This window comes from Agelaius tricolor, unplaced genomic scaffold (genome assembly GCF_023055355.1).
Source record: "Agelaius tricolor isolate 1412-34295 unplaced genomic scaffold, bAgeTri1.0.p SCAF_25, whole genome shotgun sequence".
Classification (NCBI taxonomy): domain Eukaryota; kingdom Metazoa; phylum Chordata; class Aves; order Passeriformes; family Icteridae; genus Agelaius; species Agelaius tricolor.
The window spans coordinates 9,757,501-9,778,171 of NW_027269285.1; the positions used below are offsets into that span (position 1 = coordinate 9,757,501).

The 20,671-nt window shown below is 44.6% G+C and overlaps 1 protein-coding gene across 7 annotated transcripts in view; it reads left to right on the plus strand.

Annotated features, from left to right (window-relative positions):
- The window catches only part of AUTS2 (activator of transcription and developmental regulator AUTS2), an 805,512-nt gene that overhangs the window by 550,752 nt on the left and 234,089 nt on the right, over positions 1-20,671 (plus strand). For all 7 annotated transcript variants that reach the window (XM_071448244.1, XM_071448243.1, XM_071448247.1 and 4 more), the window contains one exon: positions 14,149-14,178. In XM_071448244.1, coding sequence (XP_071304345.1) covers positions 14,149-14,178 — 30 coding nt within the window. The remainder of the gene's footprint in view (positions 1-14,148; positions 14,179-20,671) is intronic.

Here is a 20,671-nt window from a genome sequence, read left to right on the forward strand (position 1 = left end):
CTCTTTCTTTTCCTGTATTTGTAAATCACAGTGTCCTCTTGTAGCAGACTTTTTATTGATTACTCAAAAGAGGTAGTCGAGCTTAATAGCAAAGCTGAAATGAGTCTTGAAGAAGTGCTATTCCTGCAGCATGATAAAACTGAATCCTGTGAACATGAATAAAGCTCAACATACACAGCAACACCAACACTGTAAAAGCTGGCAGGATCTACTGTTCCTGGGAAATGGGAAAACCTCCTGGCTCCAGAATAAGCTGAGAGGTCACTCCCAGCCCTCCAGGATTGTCCCAGCATGGAGAGAGCTCAGAGGTCACTCCCAGCCCTTCAGGATTGTCCCAGCATGGAGAGAGCTCAGAGGTCACTCCCAGCCCTCCAGGATTGTCCCAGCATGGAGAGAGCTCAGAGGTCACTCAGCCCTTCAGGATTGTCCCAGCATGGAGAGAGCTCAGAGGTCACTCCCAGCCCTCCAGGATTGTCCCAACATGGAGAGAGCTCAGGCACTCCCAGCCCTTCAGGATTGCTCCAGCATGGAGAGAGCTCAGAGGTCACTCCCAGCCCTTCAGGATTGTCCCAACATGGAGAGAGCTCAGAGGTCACTCAGCCCTCCAGGATTGTCCCAGCATGGAGAGAGCTCAGAGGTCACTCCCAGCCCTTCAGGATTGTCCCAGCATGGAGAGAGCTCAGAGGTCACTCAGCCCTCCAGGATTGTCCCAACATGGAGAGAGCTCAGGCACTCCCAGCCCTTCAGGATTGCTCCAACCTTGAGAGCTGTTGTCTCTGAATGGAACTGGCCTGAATTGCTGGATCATAGGAGATGGAAGCATTAAGGAGCTGTCTGTGGATGTAGGAGTGGAAGGATGTGGATGTTTAGGGATTTATAAATTCACAGCATTTAAGGCAATGAGGGTGTGATCTGCTGTGACCTCCTGTCTAGAACAGGCCATATGATCTCACTAATTAATTGTACTGCCTGGAGTACAGTAACTCTGATTGAATGAGGGCACAACATTTAGGCAAGGTTTTAATTTTTTATTAATTTTTTTTTCAGTTAGGGAAAATCTGCCCTGTTTTTAAGTGAAGAATATTAAATTATTCCCCATTTTTAAAATATGCACCAGTCTAGGTTGGTTTTATCTGGGTTTTCCCCATTGCATCTTGTTATTCACTTGCTCTTTAGACTGAAGATAAAGCCTACAGAGTTTTTGTGGGGAGAACATGTTTGAAATCTCAGAGCCTCCCTGTTACTAAATTTTCAAACGAGATGAGAATGGAACTTCCAATCTTTTGGTATCTACAGTCTATAAAGTAGAAGGAGCCTCTACCTCTCCAAAACATCCCTTGTGAAATTCCAAGGCTCTGTATTCACAGAGAATATCTCTGGAGAAAGCAATGAATTTCCTTTCCCTACCTAATCCATCTCAAAACTGCAGAGCACAGGTTGAGTGTTTAAAATTCCTTTCTGTACAAGATGCAGGTGCTTTGCTGGGATCATCCAGCCAGAAATTCAGTGTACATTTTTGTCTGTGAGGTAGTGGTGACCACAAAGATTGAAGATCTGAAGCTCCTGCTCCTTCCAGGCATCCTGTGGATCCTCATATTCCAGAGGGAGTTGTTTTGCATTCCCTCCTGCTTTGGTGTGTCCCTTCTTTCTTGGCAGAGTTCAGTGGGAAGTTCTGTGTTTGACATTCAGGATGTCCCTGGCCCTGATGTGGGGCTCACCTTTGGAGGAGATAATTCCTGACAGTGAATCTCATTGCAGCTGGAAAGGGAGCACATGGGCAGTGTCAGTAAAGCTGCATTGGCCACAGCCCTGCACAGCTGCTGCTGGCAAAACTCCTGCATTTTCCACCACCCTCATGGACAGGAATAACTTTTTGAGCACTGAGCTAAAAGCCAGCTGTTCAAAGCAATCCCTTGCCTTGGCTGTGACAGGTAATTTGCCACTGCTGATAACAGTCATGGAGCCTGTGATAATATTTTTGATATAGGAGTTTTTACCACATAGTCTGGGGGTAGGTTAATGCAGCAGTGGGGAAAAAAAAGCCCAACCAAACCCCAAGCATTTTTCTTCTATCTGTGCTAGGAGAGCATTGGTGGTAAACTGAGGACCTGGCATTCCCCAGTGGATATTTGTACAGGAGGATGCCTCTTAAAAGAGATCTTTGGGTCTTACCTGAAGCTGAGGGACAGCAGAGGATCAGCTCCCCTCCAGGGACAGGACTCAGGGAACAGCTGGGGCTGGGCCAGGGCAGGTTTATGTTGGATTTTGGGAAAGGTTCTTCCCCCAGAGGGTGCTGGCACTGCCCAGGCTGCCCAGGGAATGGGCACAGCCCCGAGGCTGCCAGAGCTCCAGGAGCTCCAGGGATGCCCAGGCTGGGATTGTTGGGGTGTCTGTGCAGGGCCAGGGCTGCACTGGGTGATCCCTGGGGGTCCCTTCCAGCCTTATCAGCCTTATCCATACCCTTATCAGGATATTCCATGAGCCTCCCACCTGTGTGCTGTGTGGCCATGAGCACTGTGAGCCCCAGAGTGGGGGCACTGCAGAGGTGCAGAACCAGCCTGGGAGCAGCAGCAGCTCTGGCTCAGAGCACAGGGGGCTCACAGGGCTCTGGGGCTGAGTGCAGGAGGTGCTCAAGGACAGAGAGGTGCAGGAAATGAGAAGTTCCCCTTCCTGTCCTGCTGGGACACCCCAAGGGATCCCTGCTGCCACTGCTTGTTGGTAAAGGCTGCAGTGCTGGGTGCTCTGCTGGACAACACCCCCAGCTGCCAAAGAATCCCAGAAGGGTTTGGGGTGGAAGGGACCTCAAAGCCCATCCAGGGCCACCCCTGCCATGGCAGGGACACCTCCCACTGCCCCAGGCTGCTCCCAATGTCCAGCCTGGCCTTGGGCACTGCCAGGGATGCAGGGGCAGCCCCAGCTCTTCTGTTCAGCCAGGCAGCAATGAGTATTCTTATTCTCAGCCACTCCTTGAACAAAAAAAATGGCAGAGTTCAACTGATAAATCATATTCCTACCTCTAAAAAGAGAAATACAGCTCCTGTTTTAAATTCAATTCTTATAGTTGCTGCATTCTGGGGAAAAAAATAATGCTTTCATTTCGCAATAAGAGATCACAGATTCCAAATTATAGAATCATGTGTGTCAAAAAGGAAAGTTGAGCCAGCAAGGCCAAAGTGTGCCATTGTCCTTACAATTTATATTTACTTGCTCTACATTTAGAATAATCCTTCTCTTCCCTCAGGTCTAGCACAGACAATTTATCAATTGTACAAAAATGATAAAGGCAGCAATAAATAATAACAGTAATAATAATGCATAACAACTGTGCAAGTGATGAATTATAAAGCAGAGAGTGGAAAAGGGAATGAAAGCACAGCACAGAAGCCAGTTTGCAAGGCTGAGTACACAGGCTGAGCTATTTTTCTGGTGTTATGACAATGAGGAACATTTATGGGAGTTTGCAAACAGCTTAGAACACAAATCATTTTGTTTCAGGTTATATTTATTGGGCTTTGTTAAGGGGTTTTTAGTATCCATTAAAATCCAATGTTCAGAGGTTTATAGCTCAGCTGTTAAGGTCTTATCCCTAAGGATCAATTGTTTGGGGTTGTTTGGGGAATTATTATTACCATTATTATTTATACAATTCAGTTTAACTTATTTAGGTTACCGTGAAGACACAGAACTCAAAAGCTGAAGAGGTCTTGGTGGGGAAAGAAGAGAAAAGATGGATTTTTATTATTTCTGTTTTGTTTCTGATATGATTTCTACATCTATTTTATCCTAGAAATCAGTGGAATCTCTCTTTGTGTGGGTTTCAGTAGCCATGTTGTGCTCAGAGTTGCTGCAGCCTGCACAAGAGAGCAGCCCCTGAGCAGTGCTGCCTGTGCTGGATTGCTGCTGCTCTGTGCTCATTGCTCTAAGTGAAAATAAAAATAATTTTCAGTTGGAATGATATAATTTTCTAGAAGTCATGCACTTTAGTTGGTGGAAGATGAGATCTATACTGAAAATAGGCATGGTGTGTCTAGGGCCTGATCCAGGTCTTAGTGCTTTTTTCTTCTTTTTTATTTCTTCTATTTACTGAGACCAACATTCTCTAAGAAAAATGCCTTCTTTTCCTGCACACTTTATAAACACATACAGTGAAAGTAAGCAAATCCTAGGGAATGTACCATTTAATGGCCCAGAGAGATGAGAAGTAGAGGGTTGACAGCAGAAGGGGGTAAGTGACTTGCCTGAGGTGATCCTGATAGCCAGTGACAGAGGTGGATCTCCTGAGTCCTAGCCCAGGGCTATCTTTCCTCCATCATCTTGCTTTTCAACCCACAGTGCAGGATTTCTGGTGAGAGGTGAGTCAGATCCAAAGGGTATTGCTGGATCACTCCCAGTTAGGTGGATGTGGAGAGTTAAGGACCTGACACCCAGGGAAAAGGGCAAATAACATATCTGATAGTTGTTCCATAAACAAGCATGGGAGCAATGAACTGTGCTCTTGAGAAAAAAAATAGAAATTCTTAAAATGCACCTATCTTGGCATTAATATAGTGACTGCTCTTATTTAAATCATTTTCTGTTGTACCCAGCTTCCTTTGAGGCAGTATTTCCCAGCTGTTTTTTGTTTAATTCTAAATATTCATGACATTAATTCTATTTAAGTCCTATGCTGTTATCTGAGACAAAATGTCAACATTTTATGACAAACTGCTGTATCCATTGCTTAGAGTGTCCCTGAGGAACCTGTTTGATGTGGCTGACTATCAATCTCTGATAGAAAACCTGATTGACACCAATAAAAGCTTGGTAGTTCTCATTTCCCCATTATAAAATGATCCCAACAGCTCAATAGCCATCCAAGATCTTTAGAGTGTTTTTAGCCTGTGCATAATTCATCATCTCAATTATTGTGCTTTTTTAACTTCCAATTTTGGAATATCAGACCTTCTCCATCAGATCAATAGAGCATCCAGTTGCTTTCTTAACCCTTTCCTTTCTTGCTGCAATCACACAGGACCCCAGGTTCCTTCTGGGCCCTGGAGAGGCATCTTTGCATCCTCTTTGCTTCCTGCCACAACCCTTTCCATGGGTTATTCTTTTTCACTTGGCTCTATGAAGTGTAAGCTCCAGACCATCCAAGATCTGTCATGCATGCAGAAGAAAACAAGTTGTTGCCTCCAACCTCTTGATTCTGTTCTCAAAGTTAACTCAACCCTCACTTCGCCGGTTGGGTTTTTTTCTCGTTGTAATTTCTATTTCTGGCAGCGGTGAAGAAAGGAAGAGACTCTCAGACCCCAGACTGTGAATATAATGCTGACAGTAAGAAAAAACATTTAAGAGGAATCTCTGTGAGATACTGAGGTCAAACTTTGGCCATCTGGCAGTTGGGAAGAGCCATGTGTGAAGGCACGCCAGGCACCTGCTGAAGGCAGAGCTGCAGCAGCAAAGCCTTCAAAGATTTGCTGGCTGCTCTCAGCCATCGCTTGGGTTTCATTTGTAGCTTCTCTTATCGAGCACAATTTCTAAATGAGGATGGTTGCTTCACTTTAAGGACGTACAAATGACTTGCCCTCACCTGTCAAGCATGATCCTTGTATTTTACCAGGCCCATTATGAACGCAATCTTTCTGTCGAAAATTTGCATACCTCCTTTCTTGAAAAGTAATGACAGCAATTTCTTTCCCTGCGCTCACTTTCTGAGTGTCTCATTTAACAGCACCTGGGAAACCGACAGGCGCAGAGATGAGAAGTGAAAGAGAGCAGTTGATTAAATCATCATCAAGTCGGGCCTCAGAAAGTCAATTCTGCTTCCCGTCTGCAATGATATCCTTTTATCTTAAAGTAATGAGCTATGGCACTTTTGCATCCGGTAATGCGATAAGTTCTATTAGCATGTTCCATTTGCTTCACAAGCAAGGGCAAGTCATTTCAGTAAGCTCATATCACTGCAATCAAAGCAATTGGCTTCACAGGCAGAGAAGAAAGAGGAAAGGCTCAGGGTGATTTTTATGGATCACAACACAGTGTAAAAAATAGATTCTTGTATTATTTTAACCCGTAACATGCTTTGCTTCTTGTCAATCAAGGTGTTTTTATTTCATTAGCCTGTAAGTACCTGGAAGACTCAAATTCCAAACAGGACTCATGAGCTAAGACCAGGAGTTCTGAAAAATAAGAATCTTTTCTTATACAGATAACACCCACTAATGCAGTATTAGGCACTGACTTCATTAACCACTGATTAGTTTAAACCTTTCCTATCGACTTAGTCCATCAGTACAAATGCACGTTTTTATTATTATTTACTATTATTTATTTTTTTTGAACCTTGAAAAACTACTTGTGAGTTGAGAGGATGCTAAACATGACATTACAAACTGCAAATTGCCATCAGTTTGAGAGGCTGCTAAAAATAACATGACAGCTGCAAGTTGCCTGCAGCCAGCAAGGCAGGTAAGGAGGCAGCAAATGTGCATCCCAAGCCCCAGGGGAGAGCATGGAGGCATTTCTCCTTATGGAGGCATTTCTCCTCATGGAGCCCTCAGGAGCTGAGGCAGAGACTTCACCCTTCAGTTGCAACAGAGAATGACTCCCTGAGATCAGGATTCCTCTGTGTGTGTGTGGCTGGCAGTGCCTGCTGCCAGGTCTGGTGGGATTTGGGTGCCTGACTGGGGCTGGGCACATTCTGAGGGTGCTGAGCTGTCACAGACACATTTTATGAAAAATCCTTTCCTTAGGATTTTTTCTCCTGAGAAGCTGAGAGGCCTCAGGAACACAATGTAACCAATGGTTATCTGCTGCTGTGGGATGCAACAGGTGCAGCTGGGATTGGTCTCATGGGGTTGTTTCTAATTAATGGCCAATCACAGTCAGCTGGCTCGGACTGTCTGTGCAAGACACAAGTTTCGCTATCATTTCTTCTTTTTCTATTCTTAGCTAACCTTCAGATGAAATCCTTTCTTCTATTCTTTTAGTATGATTTTAGTATAATATATATCATAAAATAATAAATCAGCCTTCTGAAACATGGAGTCAGATCCTTGTCTCTTCCCTCATCCTGGGACCCCTGTGAACACCATCACACTGAGCTGAGGAATACATGGCACTGTTATTTTCCATCTGGAAATTACATTTAATCCTCCCTGGCCCTGGTGGGAGCATCATCGTGCCCGGGGCTTGGGCAGGTGTGGGGTCACTGGGCAGTGACACCATGACAGCAGTGACACCATGACAGCAGTGACACCTGGGCAGTGCCACCATGAGGAAGCTGCTGGATCTGTGGCATCTGGGCCACAGAAGGTGCAGTAACCTCCAGCCCCAGCTCCCTTTCCAAATAACAAAAGAAAATTCGTTTCTTCCAGGGCTGGTTCCAGGTGTCCCTGGGGTGACACGGAGCTGGGGCAGCCTGGCAGGACAGGGGGTGGCAGCCCCCAGCAGCTCCTGTGTCACCTCCCCAGCAGTGCCCAGCAGCCTCCCAGTGCCTCCCAGTGCCTCCCAGTGCCTCCCAGTGCCACAGCTCCCAGCCTGCCCCTGCAGGGGAAATCCCTGCAGATACAGGGGGCAACACAGCAGAACCAAAGCTCAGAACAGGACTTGTCTGCCAGGAAATCCCCCCTTGGCTTTACAACAACTTCCTGTGGCCCACCAGGAATATTTGGGCTTCCCACCATTAGAAGGATAAATCCATGTCCTAGAGAAATGTAAGGTGGATCATCCTTATCCTGGACAGCAATATAATCCAGAGTTTTCATTCTAATACTCAACATGTCATTCTTTCTAATCAAACCATTGTTTTGCTGAAGGTAGAGCTAAAAGGAACTACTAATTGTGTCATTTTATAATATGAAACAATCATAAACATCCTGGGGGGGAGGAATTAAAAGAATTGCAGCTGAAAAACATTCTAAGTTCTGAATATTTTTCTTGTAAGGGCCCCAAGATAACTTCAAATGTCCAAGACTGATACATTTCAGCTGAAGTGAAGTAGTTTGGATAAAATGGAATTCAGATTAAAGGTCAACATTGCAATCTTTTGTCCAGACTTTGGTAATTTGTGTAAAATGGGACTTTTTTGGTGAATAATCCATAATTTTAGCTTTTAAGAAAGCAGACCTTAAACTTCTCAGACCATCTCTGTTTCAGAGCCATTCGTTCCAGTGAATCACAGTGGATAATGGTGAGGAATTGCTAAGCAGACTGTGATGTTAACCAATTTGTGAGATGCTATATATATATAAATATATATATATATATATATATATATATATAGATAAGATTCCTTGGCAGGGAGCTCCATGCTGAATGCTTCTTGCAGCAAAGTCACAGATAGGAAGGAAAAAAGTGAAATTCTTGCTCTTAGTTTCTTTGTGGCTCTGCCGGTCTCCATTTCATCAATTAGAAAATTGCCCATTTATTCCCTGTCTGGGTCTCCTTTCATCTAGGAGATGTTTTTTTCTCCTTTTTTCTTGGAAGCAAAGGTCTAATTGTATAGCTAAAATACCATCTTTGCCCTTTCCAGGGCTGCCAGTTTGTCATTGGTGGAGAGATGGACAAGAATATTGTAAATGTCAGTGTGAACAGGCTGAGGTCTGGGTTTTCCCTCATTTTCTTCAGATTTCTTTTCAGCAGACAGATGAGTAGAATCACTTTGTTCAGAGCTGGCGTTGCAGCAGCTCTGACTCCTTTGGTGGCAATGATAAATGGCTCCAAGATATGAAATAGCTGTTCCAGCAAAGTCCATTGAGCAGAATAGAGAACAATGCCCTCCTCAATGTCATTGTACATGAGATATTCAATGATTGCCACTTTTTGCACAAGAATGTGTTCAATCAGCAAAGTACAGAGAAATCCATGGTGTTGCTTCAGCCTGAATGAGCTGGTGAGGGGGCTCAGACCTTTACTCAGCTTGATTTGGACCAGGCTCTCTCAAGTTATTAAAATGGGCTCAAATTAGAGCTGTCACCACATAGGGTGTCTGATTTTTGAAACGTGGCTTTGGGATCAGGCTCATTCCACGGGTGCTCTGGGAAATGTGCTGTGCATTTTAACTCTCTCCACCTGGGCCAGAGGGCTGGGGAGGTGCAGCTAATCTTTAACCTGATCTCCAGTTTCCCTTTTCTTCTAAAAAACACAGCAGCAATTATCCCTCAGCTGGGAATTGGAAAGTTCTTTTCCCACTTCCCACTGCAGGTCTGTGTGTGCAGACCCCAGTATTGCAGGGAATGCATCTGCTGCAGCCCAGACTGACTGCAGGGCTTCAGAGGCTCAGGCTAGAGCAGAAAAAAGAACTTTCTGGTTTGTTGGTACAGAGATCTTTTGCCTTTATGTGTCTTCTTCCTCACCTGGGCTTGATTTTAGGGGTAATTATTTGAATTTTGACTGCATCACATATATGAACATGCAAGTTTTTGGGTCACTGACTGTGATTAACATTTCTGGAGCAGGGAGTTGCAGAAATACTGCAAAAGGAAGCTTGAACACTTGGCATGTGTGTGTGTGTGTCAGGTGATGTGATGGCTGGTGGCTTTGGTTATTTAAGGGATTGGAACAGTTTCAGTGATAACTATGGCCACTTTGTGCAAATCACAGTCAGTCTGCTCTCATTATTACCCCAATTATATAGAAATTAAGAGCACCCTTTGCATTTCCATATGTCCTGCAAGATTTTTATCAATGAAGATAATTTTAAGCGAGCTTTACTTGCATTGAATTTTGTTGGTACTCCCATAGGTCCTTTGGGAAAACCACTGAGTCCCTTCTGGCCAGTAGAAGACTTGGAGAAGCACAAAATAGCCAATTTTCAGACTCCTCCACTGAGGAGCCTGTCAGGCTGTGGTCTGAGAAGCTCTCACAGCATTTGGGACCACGTGCATGTGAAAATTTGGCCGTCCAGGGGGCTGTGGGTGCTCAGCAGCTCTGCCCATCTGGGCTTCACTTCTGTGCCCAGAATGAGCTGAGGGCTGGCCAGGGGGTGGTGTAGGGCAAATTAGGCAATTTGGCTCTGGGCTCATCTCAAGCCTGGCCTGGGGGGGCTGTAATCAGTCACAACTTGTGTTCAGAGTGGAGACAGTAAGTGCCTTGAGCCTGTGAATCAGAGCAAGAAGCCTCTGTTTGTTCAGGTGTAAAATGTGTCTGCAGCCTCCTTGTCCTGATTTGTCACATTATCACCCTCAGCTTCCAGTGAAGCTAGTGGCAGTTATCCAAAAATCAGGTCATGCTATCTCTGAATGATATTTTGGATTCCCACTTATTTGCAGAATATTCCAAGGCAGCCTGTGCACAGAGCCATGGTTTCCTCAAAAAGACATGGGAGAGCACTGAAAAATGAGCTTTTTGTAATAGCCATGGAATACTGAAACACTGCCCAAAGCAGGGGCCAGTGCAAAGTATTTCCATTGCTTCAATTCCAAAACAGTCTGGTGCTCTGAGAACCACAAAGCACTTAAATCATTTTACTTCTTCCTGTGGCCCTGGGAGGTAGGGAAATGCTGGAGGAATTGAGGAATTGAGCGAGCAGTGCAGACTCCAGCCTTCAAATTGACCAGTAATTCTGAATAATCAACTTCACGGCTGTCAGCTTCGGTTCCCAAAATTCCTTCTTCAGCTGTGGGGAGCAGCGAGGCTGCAGGAGATGGAAACACCTCGTGCTTCAGCAGCTCTGGGGAGAACTTGCATCCAGAAATGTAAATGAGCCCATCAGAGCACGGGAGGCTGTGTGTGAGCACAGTGCCTGGGCTGACCCTCAGCCATGGGGACAGGTGCACTTGCTCCAGCTCTGTTTCCAGCCTGAGTATCAAACATCTTTCCTCTCCCTTTTTGGCATTACCCCTGCACACAAACTGTCTGATGCTGGGAGTGCTGACTGTGCCAGTGCAGAGTGTGTCCTGCACACACACACACACACACACACACACACAGACAGAGGTGCTGCACAGATACACAGCCCCAGAGCAGTGCTCAGAGCCCTCTCATCCTCTCCCTCCCTTTTTCCTCCCATCCAGCTGCTCCCCAGAACACTGCATTGGCCCAGGACAGCAGTGCTGGCCATGGGATCTGCCCTGGTGCCCAACCCTGTGTGAGAGGGCAGAGCTGCCCCAGAGCCAGGCTGGCCAAAGGCAGGGAGCTGTTTGCTGAGTGCATTTATTGCCTTTGCATAATTGATGAACTGGAGGGCTTTGACCATCATCCCTCTCTGCCAGAGGCTGGCACAGAGGGCTCTGGAGGCTGGAGCTGTAAATTGGATGGCGCGCTCCAGCAAAGTCCTGGGGTCAGTGTGGGAATTCAGGAGCAGGGATGGCAGTGTTTGCTCCCAGTGCCATGTGCAGCACAGGCAGTGTTGGCAGGCACCCCAGCTGGCCCAGGCACAGAGCTGTCACTCCTGGGCACGCTGGGAGGGAGCAGGAGCAGCTTTAATGGGCTTGGCACAGCTCTCTTCCATCATGGGCACCAGTAGGGCTCGGTCCTTCGCCATATGCTGAGCTCTGGAGACAAGGTGCTGCTGGGTACTGCAGTAATTATTTGATGTGGAATTAAGCAGACCTTGAAATTAGAACTGGACTGTGGGAGAGCAGGAGGGATGGAGTTTAACACTTTGCTGGAAATGGCCTCCCACTGACAGCTCTCTGCAGATTCACTCGGGTGTGGGGAGCTGTTCTCTTGGCAAATTCAGATGTCAGGGCTGGCAAGTTCTCTCCTCCCCAGGCACCTCCACACTGAAGGGAACACAAAAACCCTGAGCTCTTCCAAGCTTATGAGTCAGTAAAAACTACAGCAGAGATTCTTTAAATCAGACCAAACCTGGGCTAAGGGAGAGGCTGCAGAGTGCTCTGAGCACAGCTGGGTCACAGGACACTGCTCCTGTGCCTGGCCCCAGGACTGGTGGCACCTTGAAACCCTCTGAATCCTGCTGCTCCAAGGGAACTGCCCTGCTTAGACATCCCTTTTGCCCCCTTTATTCTCACTTTTGCATTCAGTCTGATCTAGACTTGGAGTTTGCCTGGAGGGTGGGCAGAGACACAAACAAAGGAGCAAATGCCCCTTTGCTCCTTGGTTTCAAACACATAGGAGGTGTGATAATGGACCCTGGGGAGCTCCTGGTGAGGGAGCTCCTGGCTCTGACCATCCAGGGGGAGAAGGTGACAGAGCCCAAAAGCTGAATTTTTCCATAGCTGTGAAGCAGAAATAGTAAATGGAAAATCTGTGTGACATTCATGCTTGTGACATGCTCTGTGGCTCTCGGGGATGTCCTGGGCAGGGCCAGGAGCTGGACTGGATGATCCTCGTGGGGCCCTTCCAGCTCAGGAGGTTCTCTGATTCTGTGCCCTGATTTTCATGGATTACAATCCATGAGCAAGTTTGCTTTTTGTGTAAATGCAGGGCCTTACTCACCTTCATACCAAAATCTCCTACAGGTAGTCCTGATGAAGCCAGAATGCATTGTATTTAGGGGGTAAGGTAGGAGTATTTTATATCAGTGCCATGCTGTCCTAGGAATGCTTTCCTTTTATCAGTTAAGAGGACTCTTCATTAATTCAAACATTGTGTGAGGTTTTCAAAATTAAAGCTAAAATTGCCCCCTGTCTTCATGTTTCTTCTCATTTGTTTGTTACCAGAGTAAATACTCTGGTATTAAATAGGTGCAACTAGTGCTATATAAATCACTTCAGTTATTAAATAAATTTCACTTCCTTTTCTATTTGAAATCAGCTGCAAGAAGATTGTAATTTTATCTCATCTTTCCTTCATTTAAAATAAGTTTAAAAATACCTAGAAATAGTTCTTAGCTGTAATTTGTTAGTACATAGCTCAGTGATGTAGGGAAGGCACCTTTTCACCCCCTGTACTGATGAAGACAAGGGAAAAGCCAGTGAAACAGAAAAGTTATAATTAAACAACAGACAGAAGATGAGTTGATTTGTGCAAATCAAGTATGTGTATTTGTGGGAGTATTTGGCTCTGTCTGTTCACATCCCACTGAATAGTTAACCTTTGGAATTCACAAAATATAACTAATTTCAAAGCAATTTGGTTGTCTTACAAAAATACTCAAAGATGATATAAACACATAAAGATATAAATACATAAAGACATAAGTACATACAGATATAAATACATAAAAATCTAAGTACATAAAGAGCTTAACTGAGTGCTGTAAGAGCCTGACAGTCTGCTGCTCCTTGGGTAGGAAAGCCTGGGTCTCCTGTTTGGTGATGTTTTCCTTGGAAATGTTTGCCATGAGATCTGCATGGCTCAGTCTTGAGTGATGCAGAACCTCCAGCTGTAGATAGAAACAAAACAAAACCACAGAATGAGCTGCAGGTACCCAGAATTCAAACCTGTGAGTTCCAGGGTTCCCACAGTCCTGTTTCCAACACAGCTTTTGTACTTCCAGCAAATCCAAATGTGGTTTGGGTTTTATGCTTGTCTTTCAGAAATATTGGAGGTCTAGTTCTGCTCTATTCCTACAATAGTAAAACTTATTTAAGAACTGAGCAATGGCACTGGATAAATATCAAGACTCTCTAGAGTTACCAGTCAGCATTTTGTAAAATTGTGATGTTCTCTGGGCTACTCCCAGAGAACCTGGGGGAGGCAGTGGCTGTGGCACATTCCTGCTTCCCTGTGATCTCTGGAATCTTCACTTCAGCAGCCAAAAGCAAAGGCCCAGGGTGACCTTTCCTTGTGTTCCTGGAGCCTTGCAAAGGCTCCTCTGAGTGCTGGGCACACCTGAGCATCTCCAAGGAGCCCCTGCAGCTGCTGGACTGCAGGCAGCATGAGGAGCACTGCTCCTCAAAGAAAACACACCAGCCCAGCCCTCTGAGACTGATTTTGTTCTTCCCTGATCCAGTTTGGGGGTCTGAACGTGCCCCTGCACCATCAGCTCCTGTGCCCCTGAGCAGAACTGGCAGAGGGTTTGCAAAGGGCTTTGGTGTGTGCAGGGCAGGTTTTCATCATTCAAACACTGAAATGCATCCTCTGCAACAGCACTGGGGGGAATTTCCTCTCATACAGTAATGAACTTGTTCCTAAAGGTGCCAGCTGTGATGCCCAACATTTGTGAATGTATCACCCATCTTGTTCACAGAAATATTTCTCTTCTTTTTGCTGTAGCAAGCTTCTCTTACCTGTGCTTTTTCTCTTTTTGTGTTTCAGTGTGACAGCGACAGTGATCAAGAAGAAAAGGTAAGAAAGAAAATCAGTATGAGAGCAAAACTAATTTATTGGATTCCCTTATTCCTATTAATCTATTACTTATTCAAAGTTTCTTCTTGGACTAATCTAAAGCATCTCTATACAAAGAAAATTTCCGTCTCTAATTTAATTTTGGAATAGACCTCCAAGGAAAGAGAATTCTAATGAATATTTTGGAGGACACACAGTTCATCTTGAAGCATATTGATGCCATGGTCTGTGTGGGTTGTTTATGAACACCAGTCTCACCACCAACCCTTTCCATGGCTGCACTTCCCCTTGGAAGTTGTAGCAGCAACTGAGTCTGTTGGTAACCCTCACATTTGCACTTCTTAACAGTTATTTAATCACTGTTAGTGCCTGTTGTGCTTCTCTGCAGGCAAGGGCCTGAAAACTCCAACTGAAGTGTTATGGTTGATATATCTGTTTTTTAGAAATAACATTTGGAAACTGTACATTAAGTCAAGTAACAGAACTTGCTGAGCACTATCTCCATGATTTTGGGTTTCTAAGTGGGAAAGGGGAAAAAAATGAATGCTGAAAGAGTCAAGCAATGGTCTCTGATGCTGCCTATGTTTTAGAAGACTAAATTACATAGTAATTAAGAACTGGTATCCATAATGATGAATATTTTTAGCCATTATTTTATGTTGTGAACAGACTAACCTTCTTTATTTGGAAAAACTGAAATAATTATCACAGAAAAACTGGTCTAATTTCTTTATTTCCAGGTTGGATTTTGTGATTTTTATTTGTATGTTGAGCCTTAAGGGATGTTTTGATAATGTAATCACTTTTGCCTCCTCTTTCTCTGGATAAACTGGGGAATGGAATTCAGGGGAGGGTAAAATAATGTCAGAAAATATTGTTCCTATAATGATGTTGAACTGGTTAGAGTTTCATGGGTGGTTCTGTTAACCAGCTCCAAGGCAGGCCAAGAAGAGGAGAGATGACCAGGCTGGTGTGCAGCTCACCCACCAGCCAAGTGCAAATGTGCTGCAAAATCCAGAGGGAAACAATGAGTAGAAAAATCACCTTCCATGAATTTAATCAGTTTTCTACAGGGTTTCTGTAACAGGAAGGAAATTTTCAAACCATTCTGTATATAACTTCCAAAGCTTTGCCCTTCAGCTCTTTTCCCAAGTCGAGGATTTTTTCCTCATGTTTCTTAATAATTTGCTAACTATGTTAAAGAACTGCTGTTTACTTTGAAATGCAATGATTCTCCTTGCATAAGGGAACTAATCACTGGAGTTAATCAGTGTGACAACAGAAAGGGGAGGTTTTGTTGGGTTTTTGCACAGAATATTAACCTGCACTTTTCAATATGAATTTTTAATGCATTACCATTACATTCCATCCTGTGAAGTGATTATTCATTTTCAGGATGTTCCTTATGCAGAGGAAGATGATAAACTGAATTTCAGCTTCTATGTTTATGGCACCCAGAACTAAAAGTGTAATTTCCTGTCACTGCAGCATTTATGGAGCTGAACCTCTGCCTGTTTCACTCATTTTTTTTCCCTTGCAGGCCTCCTGTATAAAAAGGCAGAGGCAGCTTTTGGGGATGGAGGGGAGATGCTGGTTCAGGATGAACAATGCAGAGACTCAATCCTGTACCTCACATAGAATACCCCAGTACTTGTGTGGGCAGGATTTAGAATCCAGTTGTGTATTCTATCTCCGTGATCAATATTTTCTCTTTCCCATAATGAAATGAGATTAAATGCAGGCCCAAATATCCCTAAAAATTTAGTGCTTTTCAAATGTGTCAGAACCAGAGGCATCTTTGAGCTCCACAGCTCAGGCCCAGTTCTGAGGGATGACTGCTCACCCTGGCATATTTATTCAGGCTGTGCTGGCAGCCCAGGCAAAGATCTAAAGGCCTTGTTCTGCTGTTAATTTGAATTCAGCATATGTAGCCTGTTATAAAATGCGAGACATCATCATTTGAGCAGGTCAAGCATATTCAGATGAAGACAAATGGTGCTTATTTGATTTTCTTAAAATCAGGAAATGAAAAAAGTGCTCTCTGGAGAAATCATGTTCTGCCTGACTTAGATGATAGAGCAAGGCATGTACCCCAGATAAGAACAGGCACTGGTGGCTGGGTTTTATCTCTGAAGGACGGTGGGGACTGTCAGCTCGCTGACATGTGCATTATCCATGTCATTTTAAACAAAGTGACCTGCAGGAAAGTGCACTCTGCCGTGACGTGATAATGGGCTGCTGGATGACAGGTAAAGTACACACTATAAAGGAGGCTGTGCGTTATTCCTTTATTTAACTGACAAGTAGAAACTTCTTTTCTTCAGACAGGCAGGATCTTTTAGATCTCTTTCAATAGGACCCAGAAGATTTTTGAATTCCTGCTTTAAATAAAATAACATTTTTAGGACAAAAAGTTCCTGTGAGCACACTGCAGTGGGAGAGGGGAGGATGGTGGATCCTGTCCAAGGGAGCATTTCATCAGTGGTGCCCAACATGCCCAGTTTGCAATAACAGCCAGGACAGCTGGGGGTGCTCAGCAGGATTAGAGGTTTGAAGATCCTTTACCCAAGTGCCTTATATCATGATGATATTGGCCCCCAGCCGTGGAGCTGTTCTGGCAGTGAATTGACAAATTGCTCTTGGTGGGACCTCACCCAGTGTGTTTTGAGCTGTGCCCCTCCCAGCAGACACAGCTTGGCCTGAAATGTTTGTGGGAAGAGGAGATCTGCTTTCCTTTAGGACTATCTCTTGCATATTTTGATACCTTGTTGTGTACAGAATGCAGGGTTAATTGCTGCACAGCAATTCTGTACTCACTCTTCAGACAATGCAAAGGAAGCACTTTTGCTTCATGTAGGATTTTTGAGGGCAAACCCCCACTGATCCTCCATAGGAGATCCACGAGAGGTAGAAATAATGCATACAGGTACACATTTCTGCTAGGATAAATCAAACCTGGAATCCAGGAAGAATCCAGAGCCATGGAATGAAACATGGCAGATCAGTGTCAGGAAAGGTGTGTGACAGCTGGAGGGGCTGAAGGGTGACTGGTGGAAGGATGGGCCCCTGAGAGCAGCAGGATGAAGGCAGGAGCAGGAGCTGGGAGCCTGAGGAGCAGCTGGATGGAGAGGGGTGCAGTGGCAAAGGCACTGCCTCAGCCTGCTCCTTCTCCCTCACCTGGATCCGTGCCTGTCTGCCTGATATCACAGCTGATATCTGATCTCTGCTGGTGATGGCTGTGCCTCCAATCCAGCCTTTAATTGGGAGCCACTTTCTGTCTGTGCCTGCCCTCAAAGGAGAAGTTTCTGCAGAGGTTTCTCCTGAAGAAGAAACAAGGATATTTAATTGAAACAATGATGCAGCCCCTGCTTAGCGGTGCTGTAGCTAAGGCTGTGTCAGCACCTCAATTTTAAATGACATATTTTGGGTGGATAATTTGTCTATTTATATAGATTCATGCTCCTTCACTTCAATTTGACACACAGGACTGGACTGGAGCACTCAAAGTAGACATTTCACCCTCCTGTTGCTGAAAAGTCTGAAGAGGTAGCAGGCATGTCTGTGGAGGGAGAGTATATTTGGAAGACTTGCATCAGAATGAGAAGCACTAATTCTTAGAGAGATGTCATTTTCCATCCTGGGATCCTTTCAGCAAATGCCACTGGGATTTCTTACTGAATGAGAAAAAAGTCTGGATCCCAGGGGAGCTCCGATTTTCTCCATTAAAAAGTCTGTCAGTCTTACTCTTTGAGCAGGTCTCCAGAGCTGATAACCTAAAATTAGGGCAAGCTATTGCACAGCTGACAAATTTAAGTGCAACTGTATTAGCTTTTGATATCTTGATACAATCTTACAAATTATACCCATGGTAATTAATACAATATTAAAAACATAAGTGCAAACACAAAGTTTGTCTTCTGGAAATCGAAGGAAATCTTGTTTGGAAAAGACATACAGAGAGCTCTGATAGGAAAGTCAGGTGCTAAAGATGAGGTAAGAAATGAGCTCCTGTTTCATTCTCCATCCCTACCATCTCCTCTCACCTCTCTGTTTAATTTTAAAATTAAAGGTTCCATCTGAGGCACTTGGTAATTTTTCACTTCTTAAGAAAATGCTTCATTGGTCAGGGAAGCTGCTTTGCAGTGCACACAGAGCTGGGCTGCTTCTGGCTAGAGCTGTACTTTGATGGGATGTGCAGCCTAAAAAAGCCATCCCCATTGGTACCTTAGTGCTGTGTTTATCTCAGGAGCACCCCAGCAGTTTATGAATGCCCCTGGAACAAGGTCTGCAGGGCCCAGCAGTGTCTGGCTGCTCCTGGCTGCAGCCCAGGTGTCCCTGCTGAGCTGGGCTCAGCTTTGGTGCCCCTGGTGCATGGGGAGGGAGGACAGAGCCAAACCAGTGCCTGAATGTGCCTGGGGTGACATCTGTTCACAAGGGGAGGGTACCAAAGGGAGGGATTGGCATTAGGATGAGTGGGTGTTGTGCTTGCCAAGGAGCCTGTGCTGGTGGGACTGTGTGGCTTCATTATTGTTCTCTTTGAAAGAAGATTTTCTTCTTTGAAGAGAAAAGTACTGTGCTGCTAAAAGCACCAAGAGAGCTGAAGAGTGATGTTTCTTGAATCAGATTATTTTTAATGATAATGCTGATACATCTGATTGCTTTAAATCAGGTACAAAGAATGCCATGGCAAGTTATGGCATGGGAAATACCATAACTTTGTATTACCCATGCCATAGCAGAGTGTATGGTATTTCCCAGTATGGTATGGGAAATACAATAAATGACTCTGCTATGCTCAGGTAAAATGGATGGGGATGGCTATTCTTCACCAAAGCATTCACACCTGCATCTTCTGTATGTTTCTGCAGCACTTTTGCCCAATTATTTTGTGTGTGGGCTTTGGAGAGACATTTTGGAGCAGCATTTTGGCAGATGTGTGTCTCCCAGTTTACTGCACAGGCTGCATTTCAGTGTTTGGTGGTTAAACAACCACACAAACAAGTGTTTATGTGTATGTGTGTGTTTGTAGTTCTTCCCAACTTTGCAAACTTGACTGATTTAGATGGTAATAAATGCTCTGATAAACCAAAGAGGAACTTGGGAAGGACCTGCTGGAACAATCTCAGTGCACAGCTCTGGATAAATGCAGAGTTTGCTGGTCATGAACTTCAGGAGCCCTTTCCTCCTGCCCTGCAGAACTGGAATGTCTCTGCTGAAAGCACAGAGCATCCTGCTCAGCTGGGCAGAGCTGCTCCCTGTCCTCCTCACCCCAAGGCATGGGTAGGACACAGCAAATTGTCCTTTCCAGGGGAGCAGGAAGAACCCAGAACAACCCCCACCACTAACTGTGCTGGAAAATAGAATGCCAGGGTGGGCAGCTGCTTTGCACAGAGCTGTGTTCTCTCCATTCTGCAAAAGCTTTGTCATGAATGGATTAAATGGTGGTGAAATTGCTTTAAGCCATCTTATATACAAATGTGATATATATTACATTTTTAAACAGGTGCAACCCACTCTCATGGGAGCAGTTGCATCAGTCTGGGATTTTTTTAGTAGGGTGCTTGGAAACAAAACTGTATTTGGGATATTTTTCCTCACCTCTGGGAGGAACGAGGGAAGGAAGAGTTTGGTAGCACTTCAAGGGGAAAACATCCCCGTGGATGGTGCCAGGGCTGTGGCACAGAGACAGCTGGGAACCAGCTACAATTATACCACCCCAGCCCTGCAGTGCTACAGTAATATCCCTACTCTTCTTATGGTTTAAAACTCTGCTAGGGTTTCCCTTTGGTGTTTATGCACTGCTGGAGTATAAATAATAAATTACAATTTTCCTAGTCTGAAAAACTTTAGTCATAAAGGGAACTCTGAGCATTTATTGAGCTATTGAAAGAAGGGCCTGCCATCAGAGTTGGGTTTTTTTCATCCTGTTCCTCACACTTCTCAACCATAAGTGCAGGAGAAATGCACTACCCAACTCCCCCAGTTCAGAAGGGAGAAGCTAGGTGAAGGTTTAATTCAGGAAAATGTGAGTCCAGACACAGAAGTGAAATTAAGTGTTAACAAAAAACATCACCACAAAGCTTCACACACTCAGATTATAAATCTCTTCCTATTGTACTTACTCAAGTCTCTTATTTTATGTAGTGTCACATTTAACTTATTCTCCAGCTATCACAGAATTTCAGATACAGGAGGAACTGAACTCCTAATAAAACTGTAACAATAATAAAAAAAAAAAAAAAAACCCAGACAGGCCTTCATCAACCCCTAGTGAGAAACTATCATTTATAGGAAGATTGATTATTATATCATATAAAATTGACGATTTATATAGTTTATATAGGAAGATTGGGGGTGGTTTTTAGATAAAACTTCAAAATGTAAAGTGTGTCAACTCCAGCCTAGTAAGGAGAAGAAAGAAGTTGGTGTGTGGCCTTAGGTTGTGTGAGACATTGATGTTTCTCCCAGTCAGGGGTTCCTGTGGGTTGGGAGG